The following is a 27,500-nucleotide window of genomic DNA, read 5'->3' as shown; positions in this document are numbered from 1 at the left end:
GTAGGTGTGTGTGTGTGTGTGTGTGTGTGTGTGTGTGTGTGTGAATTAGCCACTATGAAGCATTATGTCACCTTTGCTAAGAGGTTAAGAGATGCCTCGTCTGTTTGTCTGTGCCTCATATAGATTACTATATGCCTAGACATAAGCCTATTACAGAGGGTAGTATGTGTGAGTGTGTGTGTGTGTGTGTGTGTGTGTGTGTACATCCAAGACATATGGCTGAATATCTGAGGTGTTCACCTAGTAGTCTCACTATTCATCTGCTCTCTGCACATGTCCAGCAATGTAATACTGCTAGTTCATTGTCTGGCTGAAGTCGAGCTTGAGGAGAAAGACATTTTGCAGGGACATGTGCAGTTGTTTGTATATTGTTTGTGTTTCTACAAAACCCTACAGAGGCAAGCGCTCAAGTCGGGGGCATTTGACAAAGCTTAAGGAGGAATTATGAGTGCAGAGAGGTAATGGAAAAACAGATTGATAAACTACGGAACGCTAAACTTGACAGGTGCGAGATTTAGAGTAACCACCCGCTCAGCTTACCATGAAACTTCCTCTCAGGCCTCTGATGTGATACAGAGACAGAAAGGGATCGACAGGGTGATGAATGCATTCAGTATGCTGGTGTGTTGTGCAGTAAAACACAAACCCGCTCGGCTGTGCCTCTCTGCAGTGGTCTATTTGTATTCTGTGAGGAGCAGGCGACTGGTGGGTGTTGCCATTGTTTCATTGACTTCAATATCAACTTACTTAAAAATTAATGTCTCTATTGCTATAGAATACACACACACACATACAGAAACACATGCATACACACACTGTCTCTCCTGTCCTCTACCACTGTCTCTGTCTCTGTCTCTCTCTCTCTCTCTCTCTCTCTCTCTCACACACACACACACACACACACATATGCACACACACACCCTAAAACACCATAAAGCAGAATTCTACTGCAGTGTCTGATGAACTATCCAAACACTCCGTAAGACTTCAAGCCAACCCTGATCATTTGCTCCCATTACCATTCTGTACATCATATCTGTGTGTGTGTGTGTGTGTGTGTGTGTGTGTGTGTGCGTGTGTGTGTGTGTGTGTGTGTGTGTGTAGGTCCGTCCCGGGGTTGGTTCCAGCGCTCCAAGGTGTTGCAGATTCAGGCGTGTGTGAGGATGGTTATGGAGTGGGCCAGCAGGTCCGGCCTGGGACACCTGGCTGACAAATTCTTCACCAAACTCAACAGCTCTGTGTCCATATTGGCCACGCCCCCCCAACAGCTCACACAGGTAGCAAACACACACACACACACATTACACAAATTATGTATTTTTCACTGTTTTGGTATTGCCTTTCATATCTTTGTATCGTTGATGAGTTAACATAGTTAGCTAGCGTTTACAAAGTAGCATTAATCGAAAATACTGTGAACAGAAAAAACTCAGTAACAATACCTCAGAGTTTACCATCGACCCCAATGATGGATGCAACCGTTCCCTAAGCATGGTTTTTGAGATGTTTGTTCATGTAGTTTTTCAAATAAAAATTGTAAGGAACTGGGAAGCTTTGAATGGCGGTTACTTCTCAGACATTTTGTACTTGCCAGGCGGAACTACTGTTCATGAAACCAAATCACATGGGAAGGGAAACAAGGAAGCACAGACTTCTGATTGGCTGTTGACGGCCGATGACTGTGAAAAGTTCAGCTGTGACCGACTTTTCTCAGCTCGTCCACATATAAGACGAGTTTCCCTGGTCGTTCAGCTCTATAACAAATGAATGGGCTTCCGGAGACTTGACTGTGTTGCTCGCTGTGTCACGCTTTGTTTCCCATCCTCCTCCCTCTCCCCTTCACTGCTACTTTTCTCTCTTCCGTGTGTGCAGTTGAGTTGGAGGGTGTTGTCCAGTGAGCACTCCACTCTGAAGCCAGTCCAGCTGCACAGGCTTCTCACCCAGTACCAGCTCACAGCAGAGATAGGCCCCGTCCCAGTTTGGCAGCCCAGCAGTGAGGACGAGGCTTATATATACAGAACAGGTAGGTGTGTGAGTGTGTGTGTGCATGCAAGTGAGTGTGTGAGTGTGGCTTCTGATTTTTTTGGCCAGTAAAACTGACTGAAAATTGTGGCAATTTAAAGCCCTCGCATTGTCTGTCAGAAAGTCATGTTTAGCCTGTAGTTCTATACAGCACTGTATCTCAATTGATTTAAACTCATCATTGGATGATTATGGCAGCTGGAAAAAGCATATTTAAGCTAAAGGTCAGCTGTCTGATAGCTACAGGGGCCGGAGGGCATCTTCTTCCTGTAAGCTATAGAGCGCAAATGAACAAGTGCATTCATGTCTCTGTGCTCCAATCGATGTAGATTTGCATTAATTTACCCCTTCAACCTAGTTCACTGTTTGGGGGAAACAAAGAACATCACTGTCAAAGCAGAAAATCGTATCTTACCTATTAATTATTAATGACTTGACACTTCAAATATGGGCAAAGGGGATTGCGAGACTATGAGGTCTGGCTCCAAGCTGATGTTTGTGTGTGTGTATGTGTGTATGTGTGTGTGTGTGTGTGTGTGTGTGTGAGAGAGCATTGGCATGTCTTTCAGTTCAGCCTGCTGCACTAGGCATGCCTTAAGACAGAACGACCAGATCTTCTTTTGTTTTTGAACTGTTTTCAATAGAGCGCATTACCAAAATGATGTTGTTGCATAAACCTTGAGCATTTTGTCAGTGTGTATTAACATGCGTTTGTGTGTGTGTGTGTGTGTGTGTGTTTAGTGGACCTCCTGGAGAGCTTTGAGAACCACCCTCCCATAGTGCTGCCCAGTGCGGGCTTCAGAGTGGATCTAGACAGCGAGTGTGTGGAAGACAGCATCTACCGGCAGCTGCTCTACATACGCCACTACCTCTGGGGGCTGCGCACCAAGACGCAAACACACACCGCCGCTCCCACCGTGCACACACACTCCAACGGAACCAACACAGCCGACTGGCCGGACGTTCAGGTCAGCCCCTCACTGCGAAAGACGATAGATATGCGCGCGCACACACACACACACACACACACACACACATACACTCAGATACACACATATACACACACTCACCTAGCAGTAATCCAGGCCATGTGCCTCAGCAGCTGTGGTTCTTGAGGAGTTCCTCATAATCCCACAGATGAAAGACAAAAAAACTCTACTCCAGCCAACAAACACACACACACACACACACACACAGAAACCTAGACATGGTTAAATCATGGTTAATCTGATTAGTCTTTAGGCTGTCTAATTAGTGGGAACGGCTGACTGGACCATAATCCCTAGTGTTACTGCACCCTCATATACACACACACACACTGCACCCTCATACACACATGTACAAATACACCAATAATGTCTATCTATGTGGTATGTCTGATGGTAAATTGGGCTACACAGTGATCTTGCATTCATACTCTTTATTTGGAGCATTGTATCCAGACACAAGGCTTTTTTGGGGGAAAAAAATGTGTGTATTGAAACAAGAATACTCTAACAGAGATTAAAAATAATAGGAATATGCTGTTTGCTATCCATATGCGCCCTCATTATAAACCTTGGAGTGACTTGTAATGTCCTCATTCTGTCCCGTCCCACCACAGAGGGAGTTGCTGCCTCCAACCCACAGCAGCCCCCGTTCTGGGGGTCCTGGGGATGAAGCGGTGGGGGAGACGGGGGAGGAGAGAGGAAGAGACAGACCTTCTGGCCAATCACACTGCAGCCTCAGAAGGAATGGCACTATCCACCACCCTCGACCAGCAAATCCAGACCCTTCCTGCCTCTTGACCCCTCCCAATACCCCGTTGTACCCGGAAGGGGGCGGGCCTGGGCCAATCATAGGCCACACCACCCAGACTAACGGCTGCAGCAGCAGGACTGTGGCAGAGTGTAAGAAGACCAACGGACTCATCACTAATGGACTGGAGGGTAGGCTGCGTTATATAGATCCTTGTATACCCATGTAGTGTATTATACAGTGTTGGGTCGTTACAGGAAAAAAAGTAATAAATGACACGTTACTTTTCAACCTTTCTAAAAGTAATGAATTACTTTACTTATTACTCCCTGAGAAAAGTAATTAGTTACACTACTCGTTACTGTTGCATTACACCCTAAAACAATTGTGCTAGGCTTACTTGTGTTCATTGGGCCAATATTACCAGTAGAAGTAGTCTAGATAATGACAGACACAAAATCTTTATTTCAAGGTTTTTAATAAAGAGAGAGCCTACAGCATTAAATTCAGACTTTCCAAGTCGTATTTAACACTTTGTTGGCTTGTTCATGTGCGCTCTACTCATAATTCCAATATTTCCGACACGACTTGAAGTCAGGATAAGATGAGGGGAAACTTTCGATAGATATTAAACTAAATAATAATAAATAAATAAATAAATAAATAATAAATAGGTTAAAGAGGCTAAATAATGTAATGCAAGTAATAATCTGTTAGATCAGTAACTGTAATATGATTACTGAAATTGGAACAATAATGGCTTACTTTACTCTGTAACAGGAAAAAGTAATGTGATTACAGTAATGTATTACTTTGTAATGCATTAACCCTAACACTGATTATGCATTAGTACACACAATATACAAAACATATACACATATTTATGCAATACAACATTATATCAATCATTTAGACTGGATATTGTAAATAAACTACATTATGCACTGATATAAATCAATATTAAATATATATACATGCTGAGACATAGATAAAGGTCATAGTGTCAGAATGAAATTCTTCTTCCACTCTTGCTAAAAATATACACACTCATGGTACTGTAAGGCACTTTGGATAAAAGTGCCCAACAGTTGGCATATGTTGTGATAAATGGCAAATGAAATGATCCAACACTGGACAGATGCCATTTGGTGGATGCTTTTATCCAAAGCAACTTACAATACCATCAGTACATATATTTAATGGGTTGTCCTCTCTGCATCTCTCTCTTGTTGTGCTCCTTCACTCTATCATTTTAAAAGTAGAACAGTAGAACATAGAAATATGACGTTATTAACAATTGCATAAAATGAATGGAGCTCTAAATTATTTTATTTTGCATTGCCACATTTAGTTCATTCTGCTTCTTTGGATAACAGATCAGTGTAGAAGTCTCAAAGCAGTTCTACTGCAGTTAAAATGCTTGAGCCTGAGTAGTCATATCTGTGTTTCATATGACCGTGTGTGACAGTACAGTATCTTTACTGTGCTTCCTTATATGATATGTAGTGAGTGTGACACCTGCAGGCTGTTGTAAGAAGTGCCGCTGTACCTTTGCATGCATCCCAGTGATTTAATAGCTGTGTGTGTGGTAGTGTGTGTAAACTGTAGCATCTGTGTGTGTCTTCTGCACAGCAAGATACTGTAGCTCTTGTGTGTTTGTCCAACCCCATAGCGAGACCCTGTGTGTTTGTGTGTGTGCGTTTGGGTGTGTGTGTTCCTCTGCAGGGTGTATTAGTGGGTGTGACTTTCCTTTCCCTGTACCCTCCCCTGGCGCCCCTCCCCTTCCTGATGACTTGTGTGTGGTGTTTGTAGTGGAACTGGACAAGGGACCCTACGGACTGGGCATGGGACTCATAGATGGCCTGGTAAGTAGACTCACACACACTCATGCACATGAACACACACACAGTTTGAATACACACTTTGCAAAAGTTTTCTCTTTCTTGTTTGTAAATGTTTTAAAACAGATTTAAGGAATAAGTTTAGCAAAACACTTCATCTCACCTGTCCATCCAACAGTCTCATTAGTGTGTTTTTGCCTTTGAGTATCAGGCAGTTCACTACTTTGGGCCTAGGGTGACCACCTTTTAATTGTTCCGTTGCAGGACAGCAGACGTGATTTTGCAGGACAATGCGGGACAGTGGGAGAGAGAGAAATTACTATTATTAGGCTATATAAATATTGATTTAATATTAGACGGAATGCTTATTTGCAGTGGCGTTGGATATTAACCTGCTTTAAATCATCGGTAGGCTTTATGAAATGTTTAATGACACTAGGACCTATTCGATCCAATAAATATAATGAATTAAATATAATAGGCTAATAGTTTGGTTGAAAATCACATTTTATGCAAGAATAGGAGGGATAAACAGACCAGTTTCCTTAAGTAGCGACTAGAAAATGCACGGTTAAATATATAAGTATGGTGTTTACTAAAAAAAAAAAATATATAGGCCTAATCATTGAAATGCGGGACACTGCTTATGACGTGCGGGACACGGGACAAACGTTCCAATTTCGGGACTGTCCAAAAACCTCAAAATAAGTCAGTCTTAATATTCAACAACAGACGGTCTTAAGCAGACTAGTCTAACCTGAGAACCTAAGACCAGTCTAAGGCTTAGACTAAGTTTATGCAACTGGCCCCTGGTGTTAAAATAAGTCGATAAAAGACATTAAAAGCCATGTTTAATCCCCGCTGACAGTGAGGCCACATACTGTATATAACAAAAGAATGGACACACACACGTACACTAACACATGTCCTCCCTGCAGCACACTCCTCTCAATGCTCCAGGTATTTACATCCGGACTCTGATCCCTGACGGGCCTGCTGCCTCCGACGGCAGACTGAGGATCGGAGACCGCATCCTGGCTGTCAACGGCACCAGCCTGATAGGAGCAGACTACCAGAGGTGAGGAGGGTGGAGGATGAAGATGGGACAGTGATGGTGGCAGAGCAGAGACAGTGACAATGCATGTAAATATGATGATTATAATGAGGGTGCTGGTGATGGGGGACTGATGGGTGATATTGATATTGATGGCGCAGTCAGCAGTCTCCCCACAGCGTTAACCACACCCGGGGCTGTCAACCTCTTGAGACAATTGATTACTGTGATTGATTGGTCCCAGCCCAGACAGTGATGCTCCTTCATCCGTTCTCTGTCTCTGCTGAGCTTCATGTAACTGGATTCTTTCTCTCTCTCTCTCTCTCTCTCTCTCCCTCTCCTCTCCCTCCTCGATGCTCTGTACAGTGCGGTGGATCTGATTCGGCTGGGAGGGGGGCGGCTGCGTTTCCTGGTAGCCAAATCTGACCTGGAGGTCTCAGAGAAGATCAGTGCCTCTTCCTGCTGACCGCCTCCCAGCGCTCCTGCCCTCCTAACACACACACACACACACACACACACTACACAGGATAGGCAATGAAGGAGAGCGAGGTGATGGGAGAGAGGGGTATCTGCAGTGATGAAAAGGATATACACAGGCACAGCCACACATGCACACAAACACACACGTATACATACTCATGCACACACACACACACTAGTCATGAAATATGAATGTGAACCCTAGCATCAGCACAAAGCCAAGCAATCAAATTGGAGATCCACTCCAGCAGGACCTGCCTCCCTAACGTCTACTCCTACTGGGTTCCTGTGACAGACAGAACTCCCAACCTACCACATGAGAGGGATTTGCCTAACCAATCAGCAGTTGAGGTGGGCTAGGTGTAATCAGCCAGTATGCAGTCTGATGTGGTTTAAAGCACAGTAGATTGTAGGGTCTTCATTTCTTACCAGTCAGCCCTTGGAGCATGAGTGCACACTGGACTCCCCTGGGCTACGTTTTCAACTCAGCTAACAATATATTTTAATCCAACAGTTTTGGAACAATTTGCAGTAGTAACTCCAAACGTGGCATGGTAAATTAGCTACCCGACTCTCATAGACAAAGGCACAGCACTCTGAAACTGTTGGATGCAACTTGAAGATATTATGTACTTTTCCTAATCACAACTCTAAAACCGTTTGCAGAGATAAAAACAGTGAAAAGTGAAAACACAGCCTCGATGAAACCTGGATGTTTTACATAGTGCTTTTGGAATGGAATGTTTTTATAAACTCGTTTTACAGTTGTTAGTGACTCCCAAAGCACTATCACTGTATGCTGAATGGACTAAACCATTGTGTATGAATGTTGACTTTTGTACTCGAGAGTGGGTGATAGAGGCTGAGGAGAGGAAGTGAACGCAAGAATGTCAAGATGCAGCCCAGCTCTCGCATTTCACATGTAACCTCACCATTTTACATTACCTCCACTGGAAAAAAGATGAACTGTCAAGGCTTGACACACATGCAGGGATTGTGCAGCTGTTGTGGGACATCGTTTATCAATCATCTAACATATACAGCCGTCAAGAAAACATGCTTTAATCAAAAGTGTTTCTCATGAACTCAGATGCACAATCCCTATGTGTATAAACCACGCTTTTGTTGTGAATATATTCTGTATGTATCTGGTTAAAAGGTGTAAATACTTGTTTGTAAATATTTAACACTTGGTCACGTATTCTTTGGACATCCAAAAGAAAACATGCATATAGGGAACTACTGGAGATCAATTTTTTTTAATATCTTGTCAGTTTAACACTGAAATCTAGTTTTACTCTGTTCCATCACTTTGCAGTAATATTTGTTTTATTTTGTGCGTTCCATGATTTGTATGCAATCAATGCTTTTCTTTCATGCATGTCTGTTCTTCTCTGTTGAATATTTATACTGTTTAGAATGACGGCACTTAAGAATAAAGAATTGGTGAATACTTAAGTTTTGCTGCTTAGTCTTATCCCAACACGGTCACATGAAAGAAGACACGGGGGGGACATTCAAGTCAATGAGAAATTTTAATTTGTGCTACACATTTTTTAACAAATCACAAAAACAGGAACATTTAAAAATACATATATACTCCTCTATTTCCAGAATGTTTACGGTTTGATGACAGCTGTTCTTAGATAGCAAAATATTTTTTCTCTTTTTTCAAAATAGGAAAAAAATATCTTCTAATAGCTTTGTCATTTAGCAGATAGAAAGAGCAGCATACAATCATTACGCATCTTTTTTGTTTCATTTTTCTAATGTGCAACAACAATCACTGAATCTTGCGCAAATTGTGCCTGATTGCCAGCAAAAATGAGGCCTGTATGAAGGACATTTGGACAAGCTAAAGGCAGAGTGAGAATGAGAGAAAGTGAAAAGAACAGAGAAGGGAGAGAAAGTGCTGAAGAATATCTAATTAAGGCAGTGTCTGTGACAGGAATTGCCAACAGCTTGATGCCTCAGACTGCAAAGATGGAGAAAAGACTGCCAGCTGAAGAAAGGGAGAGAGGTAGATAGGGGGAATGAGAGAAAGGGAGAAATAAAAAGAAAGAAAGAATGAAGAGCTAAGAATAGAGGAAAAAGATGTTGAAAGTAGCATAAAGAAAGGATGAATAAAGACAAAAGAAACCGAGTGAGATTTGTGTGGTCATGTGTTGGTCCCGCCCTTCCCCTGATAAAACTGACAGAAGTCTACTAACGCAACATCGTCATCATCATCATCACCATTGTAGTGTAGCAGATCATGTACTGTTAAAGAAGCGCTGTGTTAACATTCTAAAAAGGTAAAGCTGTCTAAAGGTTAAAATAAAATGACAAAAAATGTAGAAACATTTAAGGCTTTAAGGATTATTACAATAATGCTTTTCTGAGCTAAGACAAACAAAACTGTACACACAGGCTGTTCCATCTCTCCTTTTACTACTACTGAAACAAGAACGAAAACAACAATCAGTTTGTCTACATTAGGTTAGCTCCACTTCAATCAACTCCCACTAGTCGCCCCGTTTTCTCCCCTCGCTGCAACCTCCTCTCCCCCTTCGCCAAGGATATCTTTAATCTGAGGGGCTTCACACTGACAAACCAAACTGAGCTGAGCTGAAGTGAGAACTAGAAACTGCTGGTTTGGATTTTGTTATTCCTGGATTTCTCTCCTGATTTTCTCCAATCTCTTCTCCAAACACAATGCCCTTCTCTCTCTTGTTCTTTAAAGAGAAGGCAAGAAAAAGATTCTGGTCTTGGCCTTAAGGCAAACACCTTTCCTTTTTTTTGCTAAGATATACAACAACCTGTCTGCTGTCTTCTGTCTCTCTACTCCATTCTATTCAGCTGTTAAGGACTGCATAATAATGTGTTCAATCACCTCCTAAATACTCTCCCTTCTCCCAAGCCCCATCAACCTTGCATGAGGCTATTCAACCAAGTCCTTCCTACTCTTCTGTCCAGAACTGTGCGAAGCTGCACAATAGCTCTGATCACCACTGTTTTATCTGTAGAAGTATAACGTTTCACCTCTCTGAACACACCTTCCCCGCTTTTAATTCAGGCAGTGACTCAAATAAGAGGTGCAGGACAGGCGATTTCTTTGGCCAACAAGTGATAGTAACTGATGCATTTGATTCAACAAATAGAGGAAGGGAGGAGAGGTTGTATTCAAGAAATATCCTCCACCATTCACAGAGATTAAGTAGCTCTGAAGGGACCAGAGTGTGTAAAATGCTCTATTAAGCTCAATGCTCTTACCTGTTTGTGTTGTCTGTGAATGACAGATAACATTAAAAAGACAGCTGCAAAATCCTGAAAGATTTACTTTTTGCTTTTCAATGCAGAGTGTATTTGAACATTTTAATCTATTTTTGACCAAACATGATATTTCTATTAAAATTCCCTTCTGTTTGAGACAGGCTGCCTAGACTGTTTTTGGCCATGTCGGCTGCAGCCATATCAAATCTGTATAGAAGGCGAAGCAGTTAGGGGTTGATAAGGAGGCTGTCCTTTAGGCACCTGGTCAGGGGCCCTGGGTTTTACTTCCTAGGGTCGTGGGTTTGTGATGTCATGGCAACGATGACAGGCTGCTGGGCGGGTGTGACTTGAGGCTGAGCAGAGTCAGTCCCCTCCTCATCCTCCATCTTAGACCTCTTGGCCTGGGGCTCACCTGGCTGCTCAGCAAGGCTTTCAGCTCCTGCACTGGACTGTCTGCTCACCAGCACTGGGGGGGAGCTGGAGGCCTGGGCAGCCAGGATCTGGAGAGGACTGCTGAGGCCTGGAAAGGAAACAAGGAGGGAAAAAGGAAGGATAAGTCATATTGAATCAATGTAAAATCAACTGGAGCATCAAAAACACCTTAGTATGTAACCTATGTAAACAAGCACAATTGCATGCAACCCCAGTATGATGGTGGGGATGGTGGGATGTAAACTTTAGCCTCATCTTTATTGACACAATCTGTAATCAATCTACGGTCATCAATATGATTGGGGCAGTGTGTGTGGCAGTGATTGCAAAGTAACAATTACCATAGGCATTAGCAAGGCCGGTTGCTGTGGCAACAGCGGCAGTGGTGTGTTTGCCATTCTGGGTAACAGGACGAACAGGAAGTTGATGTAAACCCAGGGCCAGGCTCCGCCCCTCCACACCCTGTCCTGCACCGTCCACTGTCTGGATCACTCGCTCCCGGTTCTGCTGGACCTCTGATGGAAATGCACACATACATACAGTCCAAACATGTAAACACAGAACTTCTCACATGCTTATGCAAGTGCACACACATTGTACTATCCCCTCCCCAATATTGAAAGACATGGAATACAAATCAGAAAAACTGGACTACAATTAATCAAGCGATCTAAGTGATCAATTGATGCGCAAGATAACTATGTGATGATTCAGTGTCACCACTACTGTCACACTAAACTGACAAACGTGGAGATGTTTCATCGTATAAATATCAGAGAAACAGCAAGGTGACGGCATTAGCAGGTACATTCAAAATGAATTTATGAATGAATTAATTTGATATGAATCTAGCCAAACTTTGTCCTCCTCATCTGTTACTGTTGATGAGGAGGATATTGACATTGTTGATATTGTTATTAAGTTGAAAACTGGACTAACTAATGTAATAATGTTAGAATCATGTAATAATTTACCATGTAATACAGAAAAAGCACTCCTAAAAGGCATTCCAGCGGCTATACCTCTGAGCTCACTGTTGCCCTCAGCTCCTCCCTGCTGCCCCGGCGTGGTAGTGCAAGCAGAGGAGGCGCTGTACCCATTCGGAGGGTTGGAAGGCGGAGGGGCGCTGGTCACCACCCGCAGCATGGTGATAGAGGACTGTGGGGGGTTCTGGAGCACGTGGAGGGGCTGGACTTGGCCCCCGCCACCAGGAACAAAGGCGAGGGCTTTCCCCAGGCCTGGGGGCAGGGCCGTTGGGTGGGGGGGCGCTGCCATGATAACAGGCTGAGCACTGACCGGAGAACCTGGGGAGAGAGACACATACAAACAACAATTTCACCTGTTTGATAGTACGTATGAAGGCCTTTCGCGTGTATTTTTGTGTGTGATTCGTGTGTATTTATGCGTGCCTGCATGCATGCTCACCTGGGGCACTCTGAGAGTACCTATACTCGGGTACAGATGCCAGTTTGTTAGCGAGCTGCTCATGGTGGTCGTGGGGGATAGGAGAGCCCTCTCTGCTCAGACACTCGGGGGTCTGCAGCCCACTGGAGGGAGGAGAGAGGAGGCCCTGGTGGGTGGGGGATGCTGGGGCACTCCTGGAAAAGAGGGGGTGAAGGGAAAGAGATGGAGGCAGAGGGAGAGAGAAAGACCGAAGGAAAGAGTGAGCTCTTCAGTGGATATATACTGTATATACTGTATATCCAAGACAAAACTTTGACAACATGACATACTTGTACACAGAATGTACAAACTTAACATACAAAACAGCTATTAACACACCAAGAGACAGCTAGTAACATGTAGAACCCCTCCACTGCCGGTACCTCCTGCTGAACATAATAATCTAGAAATCAGACTTACTTTGTTCTATCCAATTAAATGATAGCCAGGAGGAGAAGCAGAGAGAAGGGAAAGGGGTTAAGTGAGTAAAAAACAGCAGAAACAGTGCGTGTGTCAGCGGTGACATGCTGAAGCTCCTACCTGGAAGAGAGGGGTCCGAAGGGCGTCCTGAAGCAAGCCACCCCTCTTTGCCGTCTTTTCCTGAAGGCCTGCTCCACCAACTTGCTCTCAGAGGCGGAGTCCACGCGCCAAAAACTCCCTTTCCCAGGCTCATCCTGAGAGCGGGCCACTTTCAGAAAGTAGCGGTTCAGAGACAGGTTGTGTCTGATTGAGTTCTGGACAGACAGAGGGAGGCAAAGTGAATCACATTGTATTCTGTCACTCTGTAATTTGAATCAAGATACCCACACATGCCCGCCTGGAGGAGCCTTACCTGCCAGCCCTTGTCTGCGGTGCGGTAGTAGGGGTAGTGTTTGGTGATGTGCGAGTAGATGCCACTGAGAGTCAGCTGTCTGTCCGGGGCTGAAGAGATGGCCTGGACTATCAGCTGGGCATAGGAATAAGGAGGCTTGGACTCGTCCTGGACAAAAGAGACACCAGCATTTACACACACACACACACACACACACATACAAATGCAAACACACATGCACACGTGCCCAAGCACATACAAGGAGCTTGTTTGAAAACTGAAAATGAAGTAGCAATTTGTGTTCTCAGGGGAATCAGTTAACTTTTGATGTTACAGGGTCTTCACCTTGGGGCTGTCGCCGCCGCCAGCCGACTCCCCTCGCTGCTCAGCTCCCCCACCCCGCTGCTCGGCGATGCCTCGTCTCTGCTCAGAAACAGCCTTGGCAGCATACTCAGCTGCTAACTGCAGGTCAGAGGTCACATTGCGTCCATAGCGATACCCCGATGACCCTGCCCCTCGTGGACTGGCCGGACAGGAGTTGGGAACACTGGAGAGGTCGAGAAGAGAGTCTGTATTAATGACCACTAATGACCACTTCTGGAAGCACTACAGCTGTCAGCGTCAAAAGAACCGAAGCAAGAAGTTGAATTTTACCCCCTCCTGAATGAATGAGCTATCAATAACGATACAGGTCATAGCTGGAACTGCCGATGCACAGCTTCATAATATCATGTAGCAGCTTAGTTTTAGTTGAAAATCAAAACAATGTTAACTGTGGCTCCTGGAACCACAGATTTGCTCTACCAATTCCCACTGGGGAAATGGTTCTTAAAAATACAACCTAGAATTATTTAGAATTATTTAGAATCTAGAATTTATTTGACTATCTTAATTTGGGGTATTTAAACATGTTCTTAGAGAGTTTGACTTGCCAATTGAAAATTAGCTTTTTTAAACTTTGTCAACCCAAAATACAGGTCTGTTTTATTACAGTGTTTACATGCATTACAAGTGTAATCAAGACTTTTAAAGACTCTAAATGCATAAAAAACCCATTCTAACTGTCACTAACTGTCAGTCCAAGTATCACCATCAAAACTTGTTTTCAATCACAAATAAATCACTACACAAACAAACCCAGAAATTGTAAAAAAAAAAAAAAAAAAAGTAAAGCTAGTACTACAATCATGGAGAAAAAAAAAATCAACATTACATGATTGTAATTAACCCACCTACTACTACATGAAGGCCTAATGAGGGTAGAGAAAATCTCTTGGGACACCAAGTTAAAGGGTAACTTCGGTATTTTTCAACCTTTTTGTGTCTAAGTGACTAAAGGGGACAACAATTTTTGAAACTGGTCCAGTATTGAGCGAGATCGCTTCAGCCGGCAGCCGCGAAACGAGCTGCAATGTAATCCGACGGGGCAAATCGCACCGTCAATGTACGTCCGCTAAAAGTGCTTGTTTTTGCCACTGACAGGCTCAGATTGTTATTATAAGTGTCTGACAACATTATGGAAAGGACCGTACAGAGAAATGAAACGTTTTTCTTTACGTTTCGCTTGATCCTGTCTGTGTGTAACTTCCTGCAACAACTCAACTCTCGCGAGACATGAGCGAGACTTGGTTACACACAGACCGGATCAAGCGTAAGGTAAAGAAAAACGTTTAATTTCTCTGTAGGGTCCTTTCCATAAAAATTGTTGTCCCCTTTAGTCACTTAGACACAAAAAGATGGGAAAATAGGGTCCAGGTTGAAAAATACCGAAGTTACCCTTTAAGTCACAACTGCTGACATAATGGAGCAAGTACAGGCAAGTAATTCCCTATGTAAGTTCCTCCACAATTCCCATTCCACAATTCAATTTCAATATTAAATGGACAAATAAATATTCCAAAAATTGTCAGAATCCATGCTGAAAACACATGACTATGTCATTTCATATGCCATATTTCATTAGGACTGCAAAAAATGAAGTGAAGCAGAAGTAATAATTCCCAACCCTTTACCTTTCTGATCCTATATTTTATTTTGATCTGACAAATCCCATGTACTTTAAAAACGTTTTAAATACGATTTACAGAGTAGACATGCAACAGCCCACACAGACTCTTCTCTTTCTCTCTCACACCAAGTTTAGTTTGGAAAGATGACTATAGCTCAGGTCACTAGAGCTTTATGTATATAAAGTGATCACAAAACACACACAAGCGTGCACACACACAGTGAACAAAAACACCCAAAGTAGGTTAATTATTAACTAGGTTTTATCTGTTGCTGTTGAGTGAGAACACAGGGAAAATCCAGTAACTTATTATACAACACACACCTGCTTCTGTTAGTAAAATAAACACTGGTTTCTGGGAGAGTCAGTGTGTGTGTTTTGATTTGCCTTTGGCAGCAGAGAACCGTAGTTACAAGAGTGTGAGAGTGAGAGAAAGAAAGAGAAAGAGAAAGACAGAGAGAGAGAGAGAGAGAGAGAGAGAGAGAGAGAGAGAGAGAGCAAGAGAGTGAGAGAGAGAGACGAAAGAGAGAGAGAATGTGTGTGTATGTCTTGGCTGGGGAAGCTAGGCTGCAGGCTCCATTTTGCAAGTGGTAGAAGCAGTGTAGAAGAATGGAGGAGAGTTCAGACAAACAGAGATGGATAGGGAGGTCTTGTCCTTCAGAGGGGCATTCAACGTGTAAAAAAAAATGTATGAGTGGCTCAACACACACAAACATCAACACAAGTAACGTCTGCCTCCATGAAGGAGCTAGGGTTGTCTCCGTTTCCTCTGTCACTCCCTTTAACCCCCTACACTTCACGCACGTGGGCCAGAAGTATGAATATGAAGTCTGGCAGGGAGAGACAAATGCTATGGGGAAAGCGTTGTTTACATACATTAAGTTGTCTAACAAGTCAAGTGACTCTCAGCACCATGTGAAGAGACACTGTTGCCGCTTTAAGTGTGAGCATGTTTACACAATACTCCTCCCTTGTATGTATGTGGGTACTGCTAAAGAAGGAGCCACAACAATCTGCCCAAAAAAGGCCACAGGGAAAGTGCCGGAGAGATGTATGAGTGTCTAACTTTATGTGTGAGTGTGTGTCCACGTGTGAGAGAACAGGGGTTGAGGGATGAGCGGGAGGGGTAGGGGACTCTGAAAAGGAAACCACGAATGGACGGAAAAACGGCCTACAGGCAAAACAATCTGCCTGACAGCCAATCACATGCCTGGAAGCTGCAGCCATTCCATATAAGGCGTGTATACACAAGCTCGCATTGGTGGGTATGCATGGTGCAAGAACAAGCACAGACCACCAGAGGGCACACACACCACCACATTTGTCAGTCACACACGCTGTACTGTTATGGAGCAGTGATTTTCAACCATGTGCCATCGTGACCAAAGAGTCAGGTTTTCATTCTAACCAGACACTGTAGCAGCTGATTTCACTGATAAGAACGCCTTTAACCAGTAACTAATCAGTGAAATGAGCTGCTGTAGTGTTTGGTTGGAATGAAAACCTGCAGAGTCTTGGGTCACGATGGCACATGATTTAAAACCACTGATATAAATCATCACATCTGTGGAAGTACACACAGACGACAACAAAAATATGTACACACACGTGCACAGACCCAAGACAAGGTAAGAAGGTTAAACACGCAAAGAAACAATTAAGAGGTATTAAGTGCTGTTATATAATTTTGTATCTAGTCTTTAAAAGTATTTGTGTTGCCTCTATTGATCAGTTAACAAAAGTTCTTATAGTGGAGTCTCAGCCATTTCTCTCTTGTTTTTGTGGTTATGTGGTTATATCCCTCCCTCAGTGATACCCGTTTTGACACACAAGTTACCTCCTGCCTTGCCAACAAAAAAGGACAAGCATTGACATGGCAATGCAGTCTAAAATACTAACACTCACCCCCGAATGCCAAAGACAAAACTAGGTCAATAAACAACATTTTATTAATGGAGCAGGCCTATGTAAAACTAATACTGCACAATTAATATTATTTATGGGCTTGACCTCACAGCTGGAGACTGAACATAAACTAAGCATAGCAACATCTACCTACCAGCTTTGACTAGTACAGGTAAAAAGTTGTTACAATAAACTGAAGAGCTGTTATTGTTATGAAGTTGCTTCCATATGCTTTACATGTGAAAACATTTACTATTTCTGCTCAATCTGGAGATAGGTGCCTATGTATATGCGATGTGTGTATGTGAAGTATTGTTTTTGCATGCATCTATGTGCACCTGTGGGTGCTCATATCTACATGTGTGTGTGTCTGTGTGTCCATCCTTACCTGATGGTGCCTGTGGGTGAGGGCAGCGGGGAGCCGAAGGCCCTGATGTGCTCTTCATGCTGTTGCATTGTGGGAATGCTGATTTTGAGGGGCGAGATGTGGGGCAGAAGCGGGCGAGGGGGAGGAGAGGGATGCTCCTTCTCTCTCTGCTCCTCAGCCTCCAGGAGCGACAGAAACTGGATCTTTATAACCGTGCTGGGAAAACGAAACACACACCTAGAGGGCAGAACAGCAGGAGGGAGAGATGGCAGAGGCAGCAAGAGAGAGGGAAAGAGAAAGATGGGAGAAAATGGGAGTCAGGAGAGGAATGGGGACAATAAGGGAAAGAGATAGAACCCAAGAACAAGACAACAGAGTCAGAGGAGAAAGAGATGTGATGCACAGACACAGTGGAGAGGAGAGAGGGGAAGCAGGGAGAAGATGAGAGAGAGAAGAGGGAGAGATGTTAGCCATACGTGGTTGGTAGCATGCAGTGTTTTCATGAATAACAAAGGAGTTTCATTTCAAAAAGAGATATCAACCATTTTGAAGAAAAAACATCTTCTCTTACGAAATGACTGACAGCAAAAAAAATGAAAACAGATTATAGTACTTTTTAAAGCACAGTGGGTAACGCAAGTCCTTGGGTGGCACAATGATGACACTTGACTTTCCCACACTGATCCTCTAAATTAACAATATTAAATGATTAACTTCAAGTAATGACATGTTCTTCTGATCTGAATATATAGGGATTTATAAATAAACTCTTGCAATATAACTTTAACTTATATAAACTAATAAACTATAATTTTCTATAGTCAACATCTTTTGTGGACAGAAAAATAGACTAGTCTATATTTAACAGATCACTGGCTAGATAGTAGTTCCTCCTCTCTCCTGCTTCTAGCAGGCCTGGACAATCAAAGCAATAAAAGCTTGGATCAGGTCAGGACCAAGATAATACAAGCCCAAACAAAACCCTTGAATAGAATTATATGTGTGAGGGATTGAGCAAACATTGCACAATGGAGGAGTAAAGACTAATCTAATTCCAAAAAGTTTTAATTTCTCCCAGCAGGCATGGGCAGCAGGTTGATATAGTGAAAGGAGAAACCACGCTTCAACTAGATGACCCGGGCTCAAGCATCCGCCCTGCTGAAGTGTCCTTGAGCAAGACACTAAACCCCTACCAGCCCCAGGGCTGCTGTTCTGTAGCGGACCTCGAACTCTGACCTCCCTGTGGAGCGGGGCAAATAAAAACACTCTAGACAGTCTGAGACAGTTATACCAGTGTATCACAGAATCTCAAATGCATATTGAAAACATTCGCTTCCAATGCTTTAAAATTCAGGGGGGCAATTTGAAAAGATAAATGTAAAACTGAACTCTTCCTTCTATTTTCCCTTTCAGTTGTCTCCTGCAAATGTAAACAATGCTGTGGCCAATCCAATGTTGGATCCATGAACAGACTTCTCATCCCAAAAAGTCCTTCAAATTCTACTCCTTACAGTTCAAGATCTGAGACTATGGTGATAATATGTAAGCTTGGTATTTGAGTACAGTTCCAGTGCCAGATGTATCATCACACAACCTTCCCAAAACCAAATCAAAAACTGCCATCCGCATTACCCATTCGCCACAAATGCTGCAACTGTGCATTGTGAACAGGAATGACCAGGGCCAGAACAGCGCAGGCCAACCTGACTGTGAACATGGCTTTTATGTCTTGTGTTTACTCCATGTGCGCCTGGTATGAGGATGTCAGCCTATACTTCCTGATCAAAACCTGACACACCCCCAAACAGTCTTGACAGCCAATCAGAGGACACAAGAGCACGGCACCACCCACCCACCCCCAATACATGCACACGCGCGCACACACACACGCACATACACACATACAGTCTCTAGGCTCATGCAGTAAGATTCCAGTTTGTCTGATAATTAATGAAATCAAACAAACACAAAACATTAAAACTAGACAATGGTGCTGTAACATTTCAACTTTGTATTTAAAGAGCAAAAAAAAAACAAAAAAACTCCCGTTGATAAATAAGGTGCATTTCAAGTTTTCATACTAACCTACTACACCTCTACACACAGAACTAGTGAGATGAGCTGTCAAGGGTGCGTTTGTTTACATTTACTGTTTACGTGCCGGCGACACGTTGACCAACAGGCCCCCTCTCACTACCATACTTTCAGTAAGATATTATATTATTATGAGTGTTAAGATATTATAACATACATTGACTTACCACAAGACACATAATTACATAAAAATAATTCGGTGTTCTGCAATTTTAGGTAGCCAAATCTAACTTAGAGTGGTAAATAACTAACTGTAACATGTCTCCTTGCGAAATGTCAAGCTGGCCAACGGCTCTTTTTCCAAGTTTGCTAACTAGCTCCTTGGCTATGCGTGTTAGCAGGCCAAATGCAGCTAGCTAGTTAGCTAATTCACTAGTTGACAAAGTGGGGTCCGGGGACCTGTGGGTGTCCTTGAGGGGGTTCCAGAGGGGCCACAGCAAAATGAGGAATAGTTTAATTTCACTCTCATTTCATTTGAAGACAGGTCAGTGTATTATGTTACAGGAATGGCTTCTGATTAGAGGCTTACTGTCCCCACCTAGAACACTACAGTAACGTTACAGTTGTCCGATTCTGTACCAAATCACATCTAACAACAACTATCCTGTCAGATGGGGCTCCCTGGGACGAACTCTTTTTAAACGTCGGTCCGTGGCCTGTTGTCTGTCTATCTATGGAGCCTTGACATGGAAAAAAAAAAAAAGTTTGGGAACCCCCGAGCTAACTCGCCTGCAACTACCTGGCTCTGCAGCGAGGCACTAGGTTACCATAATTAGCTTGTTGGTAGCGACCATGCTAGCTGACGGGACTCACTCTCGGGGCAGCAGCAGCGGCGGCGCTCCTCTCCGCTGAAACACCCCGTCCACGAACACGCCGTTCTTGCCCAGACACCGGAGAGAGAAACCACTCGACTCGTCATAGGTGATTTGCAGGTGCCGTCGCGAAATGAAGCTCGAATGGCCCATGTTGATGTCCACGGACCCGTGAGAGGAGTTCCGGCCTATGGTGACTGTCCTCTGGCGCATGACAAACTCAAAGTCCCGGCCCTCGAGCCTGGCCAAGGCCTGCGGATGGGACGCTAGACGCACGGGAAGGATCCCGGCGTCCCGGCCATCCATAATCGGGGGGCCTGAGAGGGCGAGGGCGGGCTGATAGGCGTGCGAGGTCACCGCAACGCGCACGGGACTGCATGGTGCCGATTGTAAAGCTAGGAGGGCACGAGCTCCGGTGTCGTCCCGGTAGTCTGCCATCTTCTTTCGGAGGGTCAACACACACACACTTCTCGCACACACACACTTCTCGCACACACAGAGTTGCAACGTGAGAGTTTTTCGGCCAGGGCACTTGCTCGCTCCGTGGCTGTCGGAACAACATGGACTCCCGGTAAGTGACAGGATCCGGGATGGAGTTTCCTTGGGAACGGGACTTGTGCTGCCTTCAGGTGCGTCTCGTAAGCTGCTGCTTCCGAAATAGGAAGTCGTAAATCCGAGTCGTCGCGCATTCAATTGTTTTTTGTCGGAAATAATAAAAACTTGGACACAATAACAAAATTATTTTTCTGGCTGATGTTTCACTTGCCCATGTAAGGCATGTATTTGATGCCTGAATTCAGTAAAACAAACATTTGTGACGCTAAAAATGTTAAGCAAAGTGTGAAAATAGAGACATGCAGCAATACTGGTTATTTACATGGGGCTCCAAGCAATAACATAGTGATAAATTAGGCCTATGTCATTGTTACTATAAGATACTGACATGCTTGCTTACATGCTCTCCGCCCCCTGAACGTCACATCTCGGCAACTCGACAATTCCGACCTTCCCAGTCGTGTTCAGCACTTTGAGTTGTTCATGTGCGCTCGGCTATAATGTTCCTGTAATATTCATATGGAGACTTATGATTTCTGTGGCATTCGTACAGAAACTGAAACTTTTTTGTGGGATTACTATCACTTTTTTTCTTCCTGGATAGTGAATAGAGCATCAGAATCTCCTAATGGCGCGTACCTTGTGAAAACAGGCAGGGCTGTGAATTTAAAAAAAGAAAATGGAACAGGATGGCAGTAATCTTTGAAATCTCTGAAAAATGCGAAATTGTTAACTGCAATTAGTTACAATTACTAAAAACGCATCCATAAGATTACGCCTACCTATTGTATTTATAAAAAAAAAATAGTTTAACCCCACATCATATTATTGTAAGCAAAGTAATCAAAAATAAGTAAAAGTAATCCATTTTACAGCACTGGATTGGTGTAATTACCGACTGCATCACTGATTTAAATTTTAGTAATCGACAACCTGAATGACTGCATTTTCCAAATCCCAACGCTAGATACATATGGTGTCTATTGTATAGCTACGGGTTGCCCACCTCAGATTTTTTATTTTTTATTTTTTTTATCTCTATGGCCTCTCTCTGTTTATAAACATGGAAAGAACAAGCTGGTGGGAAAACTCGGATAACGGATCAACAATAAGGAACAGGAGCATAGACGATGAAAGGACATCGCTGAAAAACGCACCGTCCGCATGAGGGCGGTGTTGGGATATAAAATCCAAAGGGACAGAAGTGACATTACATTTAACCCCCCCCCCCCCCACACACACACACACACACACACAGGCACACACTATTACACTCCAAAGAGCAATGCTAATAACAAAGTAATTAGTAGAAGTAGATAGTATTAGTAGAAGTAGATAGTAGGCTGCTTATCATATTTCCACGCACTTTTCTGATTGATATCACTGAAATATCTGGTCAAAAGTTAATTGTTTTCTGGCATGTTTAACCTTTTCACTCGTTCATGTGTCCCATGGAAGGCACAGAGGAGCAGGAATCAGACCAGAGATTTAAATCCCAACTGATAAGAGTACAAATATTGATCAATATAATACCCCAAACTGACCACGTTTTTTGAATATTTGATTTCCTTGGGAAATAAAGTTCACTCACATTTTTAACAAATCTTCATACTTGTCTATATTGAGTTTAACCTTATTGTGGGTATGAGGGCGCATTTTCCACATATGTATCAGTAATTGTCTAGACCATTTTGAATGTTTTGGGGGGAAAAAGTTTTATTTTTTATTATTAGTTTAACAAAAAAAAATAGGATGACCCTGTCTAAAACATTGGAAATATTTTTGTGACTTTATGAGAAATATTTCACATAAAGTCACAAATGATTTGATAAAGTATTATTTAAGGATTAATTATAAAATATAAATATCTTTGGCCCAGCGCTATTTTATAAACATTTTCATAGTAATTTGTTGCACCTACAAACCTACTCTCTAGGTTATGTATCAATCACTCAGTTTAGGATGAATATTTGTAAAAGCTTTACAACAAGAGGAACAAAGAACAGAGGTGAGCAACTGATAGACAGAGGTACACGGTACCGTAATAATAAGTAATAAATGAAATGGTGTTTTGTTTGTTTCAGTTATTTTTTATTTGTATTCACTCATATATACAAGTAATTCTAATTATTATCCATAATATCCATTATTTTTTCATCATGCATTATATTTTCACAACTCAGCTGAACAGTATATTGTGGTAAAAATCAGTACATGGATGTACAGTGTGTGTGTATGTGGTGTGTGTGTGTGTGTGCATGCATGCGTATCCCCGGCCGATGCCAGTGTTTCTCTTGTTGTTGTTGGTTTCCTAGCTTGAGGGGTCAGAACGTGGCACCAGCTTCAGTTTGATTGGTCGTTTTGGCGTTAGCAGGACTTGAAAGTCCATCTCAAAGGGAACCTGGCAGGTAGCAACGGTATCAAAGAGTGGATAGCCATTAGAGATGCATTATTTGACATTTTAGTGCATACTGTATGTGCTAAAGTTGTATTGTAAGTGTTGTGTCAGGAAGTGATCTTTGGACTGACAAACAGACGTTTATAACTGCTGATACCTTTGACATTATGTAACCTTTGCTATCATTGTCCAACTAGCAATGAATAATCTTGGACCAGAGTACTCACACACCAATAATAAAGCAATAATAAGCGGTGGAAGGATGGACATTTGTGGTCTCACCTCTGTCTCCTTAGACACAGAGAAGCTGAAGCTCTGCAGGATCTCCACCAAGGCCAGTTTCATCAGCACCAGAGCAAATCGCATCCCAATACAGTTCCTGGGCCCTGCCCCGAAAGGCATGTAGGTGTAGGGGTCGATAGTCTCCTTGTTCTCCTTGCTGAACCTGGGGGTACACATGCACACACACACACACACACACACACACACACACATATAAATAATAATAATAATACAGTACAGGCCCTCTCTGTGTGGGTTCCTTGCATGTAAACAAATCATTCACATACCTCTCAGGTTTGAACTCCTCGGGCTCGGGCCACAGATCAGGGTCCCGGTGCAGGACCCATGTGGGTACCATGACAACCATATCTTTTGGAATCACCAAGCCATTGATCTCCACGGTTGCCTTGGCAAAGCGCTCCAGACGTGGGGCGATGGGGTACAGCCGCATCAGAGACTGGTACTGGACAGAAGCCTGACCACGCGGACACACACACACACACACATATTCCCACACATTACTGTGACCAATTCTTACTTATTCACAGGAGAAGCCCACCACTCACACATATTAGGCTTGTGCAAAGTTAAGAGCTAACACGAGTGGTGAAGGGATACACTGAGAGTGGACAGAGGTATTGAGCTAAGAAAAACACAATTTTATACAATTTTAGCACGGGTTGTACAAACCCTGGTACTGGTATACGCTGATAAATTACAATATCCTTGAACCAAATTGAACTGACCACTGAACTGGTCCTTTTAATGTAGTAAATGCACAATTGGCAAAATTAGATGATACTTTTGAGATCCTACCCTACTTCCTATGTACCTTGTTAGGGAAGGTGGAGTCTATCTCCTCCTGCAGCCGTTTCATGATGTGAGGGTTTGTTGCCAGGTTGTAGGCCAAGAAAGTGAGAGAACTGCTGCTGGTTTCATAGCCAGCAAAGAGGAAAATCATAGCCTGAGAAAGGATCTCATGATCGCTTAAACCTTTTAAATCTGAGGGGAAAGAAAGGAGACATGATTGAGAACAGCTTTGAATTGTGTGTGTGTGTGTGTGTGTGTTTGTGTGTGTTTGTGTGTGTGTGGCTGTGTATGCGTTTATGCAAGACGTCACCTTGATTCTGTTCCCCCTCAGTGGAGTCATTGTCTTTTAGGAGGCTAAGAAGCCTCCTGGAGGGTTGAGAACTGCCAATCGGTACCACAGGGAGGATGCCGCCAGGTTGTTAATAATCAACACCCTCCCCCTATAAGACAGTTTAGGAAGCAGACACTTCCGCTTCGCCAGCCTAGCCCCAATAGCCTGTGACATGCCCTCCCAATTCCTGGTGACCCAGCCTTCAGCTCCAAGCTAAACTCTTAGCAGTTTAATGCCTGTCTGAGCCCACTGTAAACCTCCTGGTAGGTGTAGAGGTTCAGCCCCACACCACGCCCAGTGCCTCTGATTTAGTCCAGTTCACCCTAGCAGATGATGCTTCCTGATAAACCTGAAGACTATCCTCTACTGCCTGAACATCTTGCCTGTCCCTGACCAGGGGCAGAGAGATGGACTGGCTTACCCAGGCCTAACTCTGGAGCACACATCCCCTGCAACCTCTTCCGCAGCAAACACAGAAGTGGCTCTATAGCCAAAGAGTAAAGCTGACCTGACAGCAGGCAGCCCTGGCGAATCCCCCTATCTACCTGGACTGGTCCACACAGGCCACCCCCCAGCTTAATCAGCTTAATCATTATACAATGTTTTCAAAATAGAAATGAAATACTGCCCAAACTTTGAAGAGATAATCATGGTCCACTCTATCAAAAGCTTTCTCCTGATCCAAGGAGATAACACCAAAGTCCAGGTTTCCCTGCCCAGATAAGTCCAGCATGTCCCTTATTAAAAACAGATTGTCCAGCATTGAGTGGCCTGGTACACCATAAGACTGGTCCTGGTGCACCACGGACCCAATGTATTTGTTCAGTCTATTGGCGAGGCACTTAGCTGCCAGCTTGTAGTCTGCAGAGAGTAAGGCCACAGGCCTCCAGTTTTTTAAGTCAGTTAGGTCCCCTTTTTTGGGCAGGAGAGCCAGAGAAGAGAAGAGAAGAGAAGAGAAGAGAAGAGAAGAGAAGAGAAGAGAAGAGAAGAGAAGAGAAGAGAAGAGAAGAGAAGAGAAGAAGAAAATATTTTCATTTCCATTCATATAACTTTATGGTATGAACACACACACACACACACACACACACACACACATATATATATACATAAACACACAATACAAATTACTGGAGATGTGTTATAAAATGACTCTTACACAAAGATCAGTGTGATGACGGCAACCAGGAGGGTCCATGTCTCAGTAGAGAAATAGGGGAAGAAGCCCATCTCTGTAGGTTTTCTCTCTGCACTCTGTGGTGCCACACGTTTTAAGAAGCCACAATATACAATGAGAATCTTTTAACATCCCTTCAAGTGAGTCACAGGTAAGTGTGTGAGAGTTGAGCCAATGACGGTAGGCAGGGTCAGGTGAATAATTGACAGAGAGTGACTGAGCAGACTTAGAGTTGGCTATCTCCATCACCTGTAATGTTGCAAGAGTTATTAGTAATTTAGGAGCTTCAATAGCCAGTGATGGCAAATAATTGCAGGAGACCTGCAAGATAGCTGTAGCCTGAGGGTCTATAGTGAAGTAGAAGGCTGACTCAGAAGGCAAGTTGATTTACAGTGCAACCAGGACAAGTGCAACACAAGAAAAATGAAAATAAAAACTGTGACTTAAAGAACTGAGGATAACTCATGTCAATACAAAATCAAAACTAGAAAATGTGCTCAGTAGAGCACAACCTCCGCTATGTCTGACAACACTCCGCAAGGAAGTTGTGCACCTTTTGGTGATATGCCACGCCCACCACCACACTCCCTTTTGATCAATTGACATGAAAAGTAAATCAGTTCTTCCTTGGCCCATAACCAACCTTCATATCGGACTCCACAGACTACACCAAAAGGCGTCAGCTATAGTTGGCGCTCCTTCTATTGACTCTTTTAATATATTTTTATCAAGTTTGGGGTTTTTAGCATTAAGTCGTTGTAATATGGATTACTTCAGTAGGTTTGGACTGGATCTTATTATTTTCTTGTTTTGGCTGTTGTGGATTTAATTTGTGTGGAGTGTGGTTGTAGTATTCACTTTCCGGAGTTATTGTTCCTTCATTGAACCCTTAGTGTGCCGTGGGTTATTTTTGGTGATTCTTCCCGTCCAAAACCTATTGTAGTGTGTCCTAAATTTAGTACCTAAGACTGGAGTCAACAACTAAGCCCTAATAGAACCAAAGACTGACTGGGGTGGGGTGTACCGCCCTGACAATATTCTTGTTGTTTTTTTTAATCTTAAACTGTTGGGCGTCAACTGTCTCCGGGTCCGGCTGTCCAAGTCCCCGCCTGTACCTGCCACTCGGGACGCCGGTGGACAAAGACGACACTGGACTAAAACTTTATACTGTTTTTTTGAGTATTTTTTTCTATTGTCATTCTTTTACCATATTATAATAAAGGGTATTGTGTACACTGGTTCCGACTCCGGCATTGCTGTCCGGTGTAGTTGCTCCCCGATAGAAAAGGTGGTGACTGTCTTCCTTCACTCTGTAACATTTTGACAAAAAGTTGGGCACGGATTTGCACAAATGGTGCAAATTGTGCAAATCCGTGCCCAACTTTTTGAGACATCCTGCTAGAAGACGGACATGGAATAGCCCATGACATCATCGTTGACGTCATCGACCACATTGGGCGCCCTCCCAAACAGTAGTTTCCTGCGAGAAGTTCACCAAGAAGTGCACTTCTCGGTGAACAAAGAAAACTTTACCATATAACTCGGAAAATTCTGTAACCAAAACAGCGACTGAAATAGCAGCAATGTTTGTTTGTCATTACTGTATTAACCCGAAAATATGGAATCTGGTATCTCAACCAAATATAATGCTAAACACAAACAGATAGTTATGTGCCTCAGCATTACAGAGTG

General features: G+C 43.3%; 3 protein-coding genes across 4 annotated transcripts in view; 1 reads left to right on the top strand and 2 right to left on the bottom strand.

Moving 5' to 3' along the window:
- radil (Ras association and DIL domains) overlaps positions 1–7,120 on the top strand; it is a 16,210-nt gene extending 9,090 nt beyond the window's left edge. Inside the window, exons 15-21 of the mRNA XM_071905370.2 lie at positions 1,105–1,277; positions 1,873–2,023; positions 2,764–2,990; positions 3,626–3,950; positions 5,485–5,624; positions 6,539–6,678; positions 7,021–7,120. Coding sequence (XP_071761471.1) covers positions 1,105–1,277; positions 1,873–2,023; positions 2,764–2,990; positions 3,626–3,950; positions 5,485–5,624; positions 6,539–6,678; positions 7,021–7,120 — 1,256 coding nt within the window. The remainder of the gene's footprint in view (positions 1–1,104; positions 1,278–1,872; positions 2,024–2,763; positions 2,991–3,625; positions 3,951–5,484; positions 5,625–6,538; positions 6,679–7,020) is intronic.
- A 1,536-nt stretch (positions 7,121–8,656) lies between these two features.
- foxk1 (forkhead box K1) lies at positions 8,657–20,863 on the bottom strand. Of its 2 annotated transcripts, none has more exons than XM_071905368.2 (9): positions 20,260–20,863; positions 17,374–17,589; positions 13,418–13,619; positions 13,094–13,240; positions 12,802–12,995; positions 12,244–12,416; positions 11,793–12,122; positions 11,160–11,333; positions 8,657–10,906 (listed from the first exon to the last, which is right to left on the bottom strand). In XM_071905368.2, exons 1-9 carry the CDS (start codon positions 20,694–20,696, stop codon positions 10,668–10,670), a joined length of 2,112 nt encoding a protein of 703 aa, XP_071761469.1. In that variant the 5' UTR covers positions 20,697–20,863; the 3' UTR covers positions 8,657–10,667. The 2 variants fall into 2 exon arrangements, with proteins under 2 accessions (XP_071761469.1, XP_071761470.1); XM_071905369.2 differs by having other exon boundaries at positions 11,841–12,122.
- Positions 20,864–22,563: 1,700 nt separating this feature from the next.
- The window catches only part of LOC144537854 (cytochrome P450 3A40-like), a 10,334-nt gene continuing 5,397 nt past the window's right edge, over positions 22,564–27,500 (bottom strand). Inside the window, exon 13 of the mRNA XM_078290655.1 lies at positions 22,564–23,214. Within this exon, the coding sequence (XP_078146781.1) occupies positions 23,125–23,214 (90 nt within the window). The 3' untranslated portion in view covers positions 22,564–23,124. The remainder of the gene's footprint in view (positions 23,215–27,500) is intronic.

This window comes from Centroberyx gerrardi, chromosome 3, assembly GCF_048128805.1.
Source record: "Centroberyx gerrardi isolate f3 chromosome 3, fCenGer3.hap1.cur.20231027, whole genome shotgun sequence".
In the NCBI taxonomy this organism is placed as follows: Eukaryota; Metazoa; Chordata; class Actinopteri; order Beryciformes; family Berycidae; genus Centroberyx; species Centroberyx gerrardi.
Note: the sequence above shows the minus strand (reverse complement) of the source record. Positions and strands in the feature narration are given on the sequence as shown.

Bases quoted from the DNA above. Each gene is read 5' to 3' on its own strand.
- foxk1 (XM_071905368.2), bottom strand. From the start codon at position 20,696: ATGGCAGACTACCGGGACGACACCGGAGCTCGTGCCCTCCTAGCTTTA. The intron at 17,590-20,259 runs GTGAGTCCCGTC...TCTGCCCTCTAG, and splicing joins CCGCTGCTGCTGCCCCGAGA to GTGTGTGTTTCGTTTTCCCA. The intron at 10,907-11,159 runs GTAATTGTTACT...TTTCCTTTCCAG, and splicing joins CGGCCTTGCTAATGCCTATG to GCCTCAGCAGTCCTCTCCAG.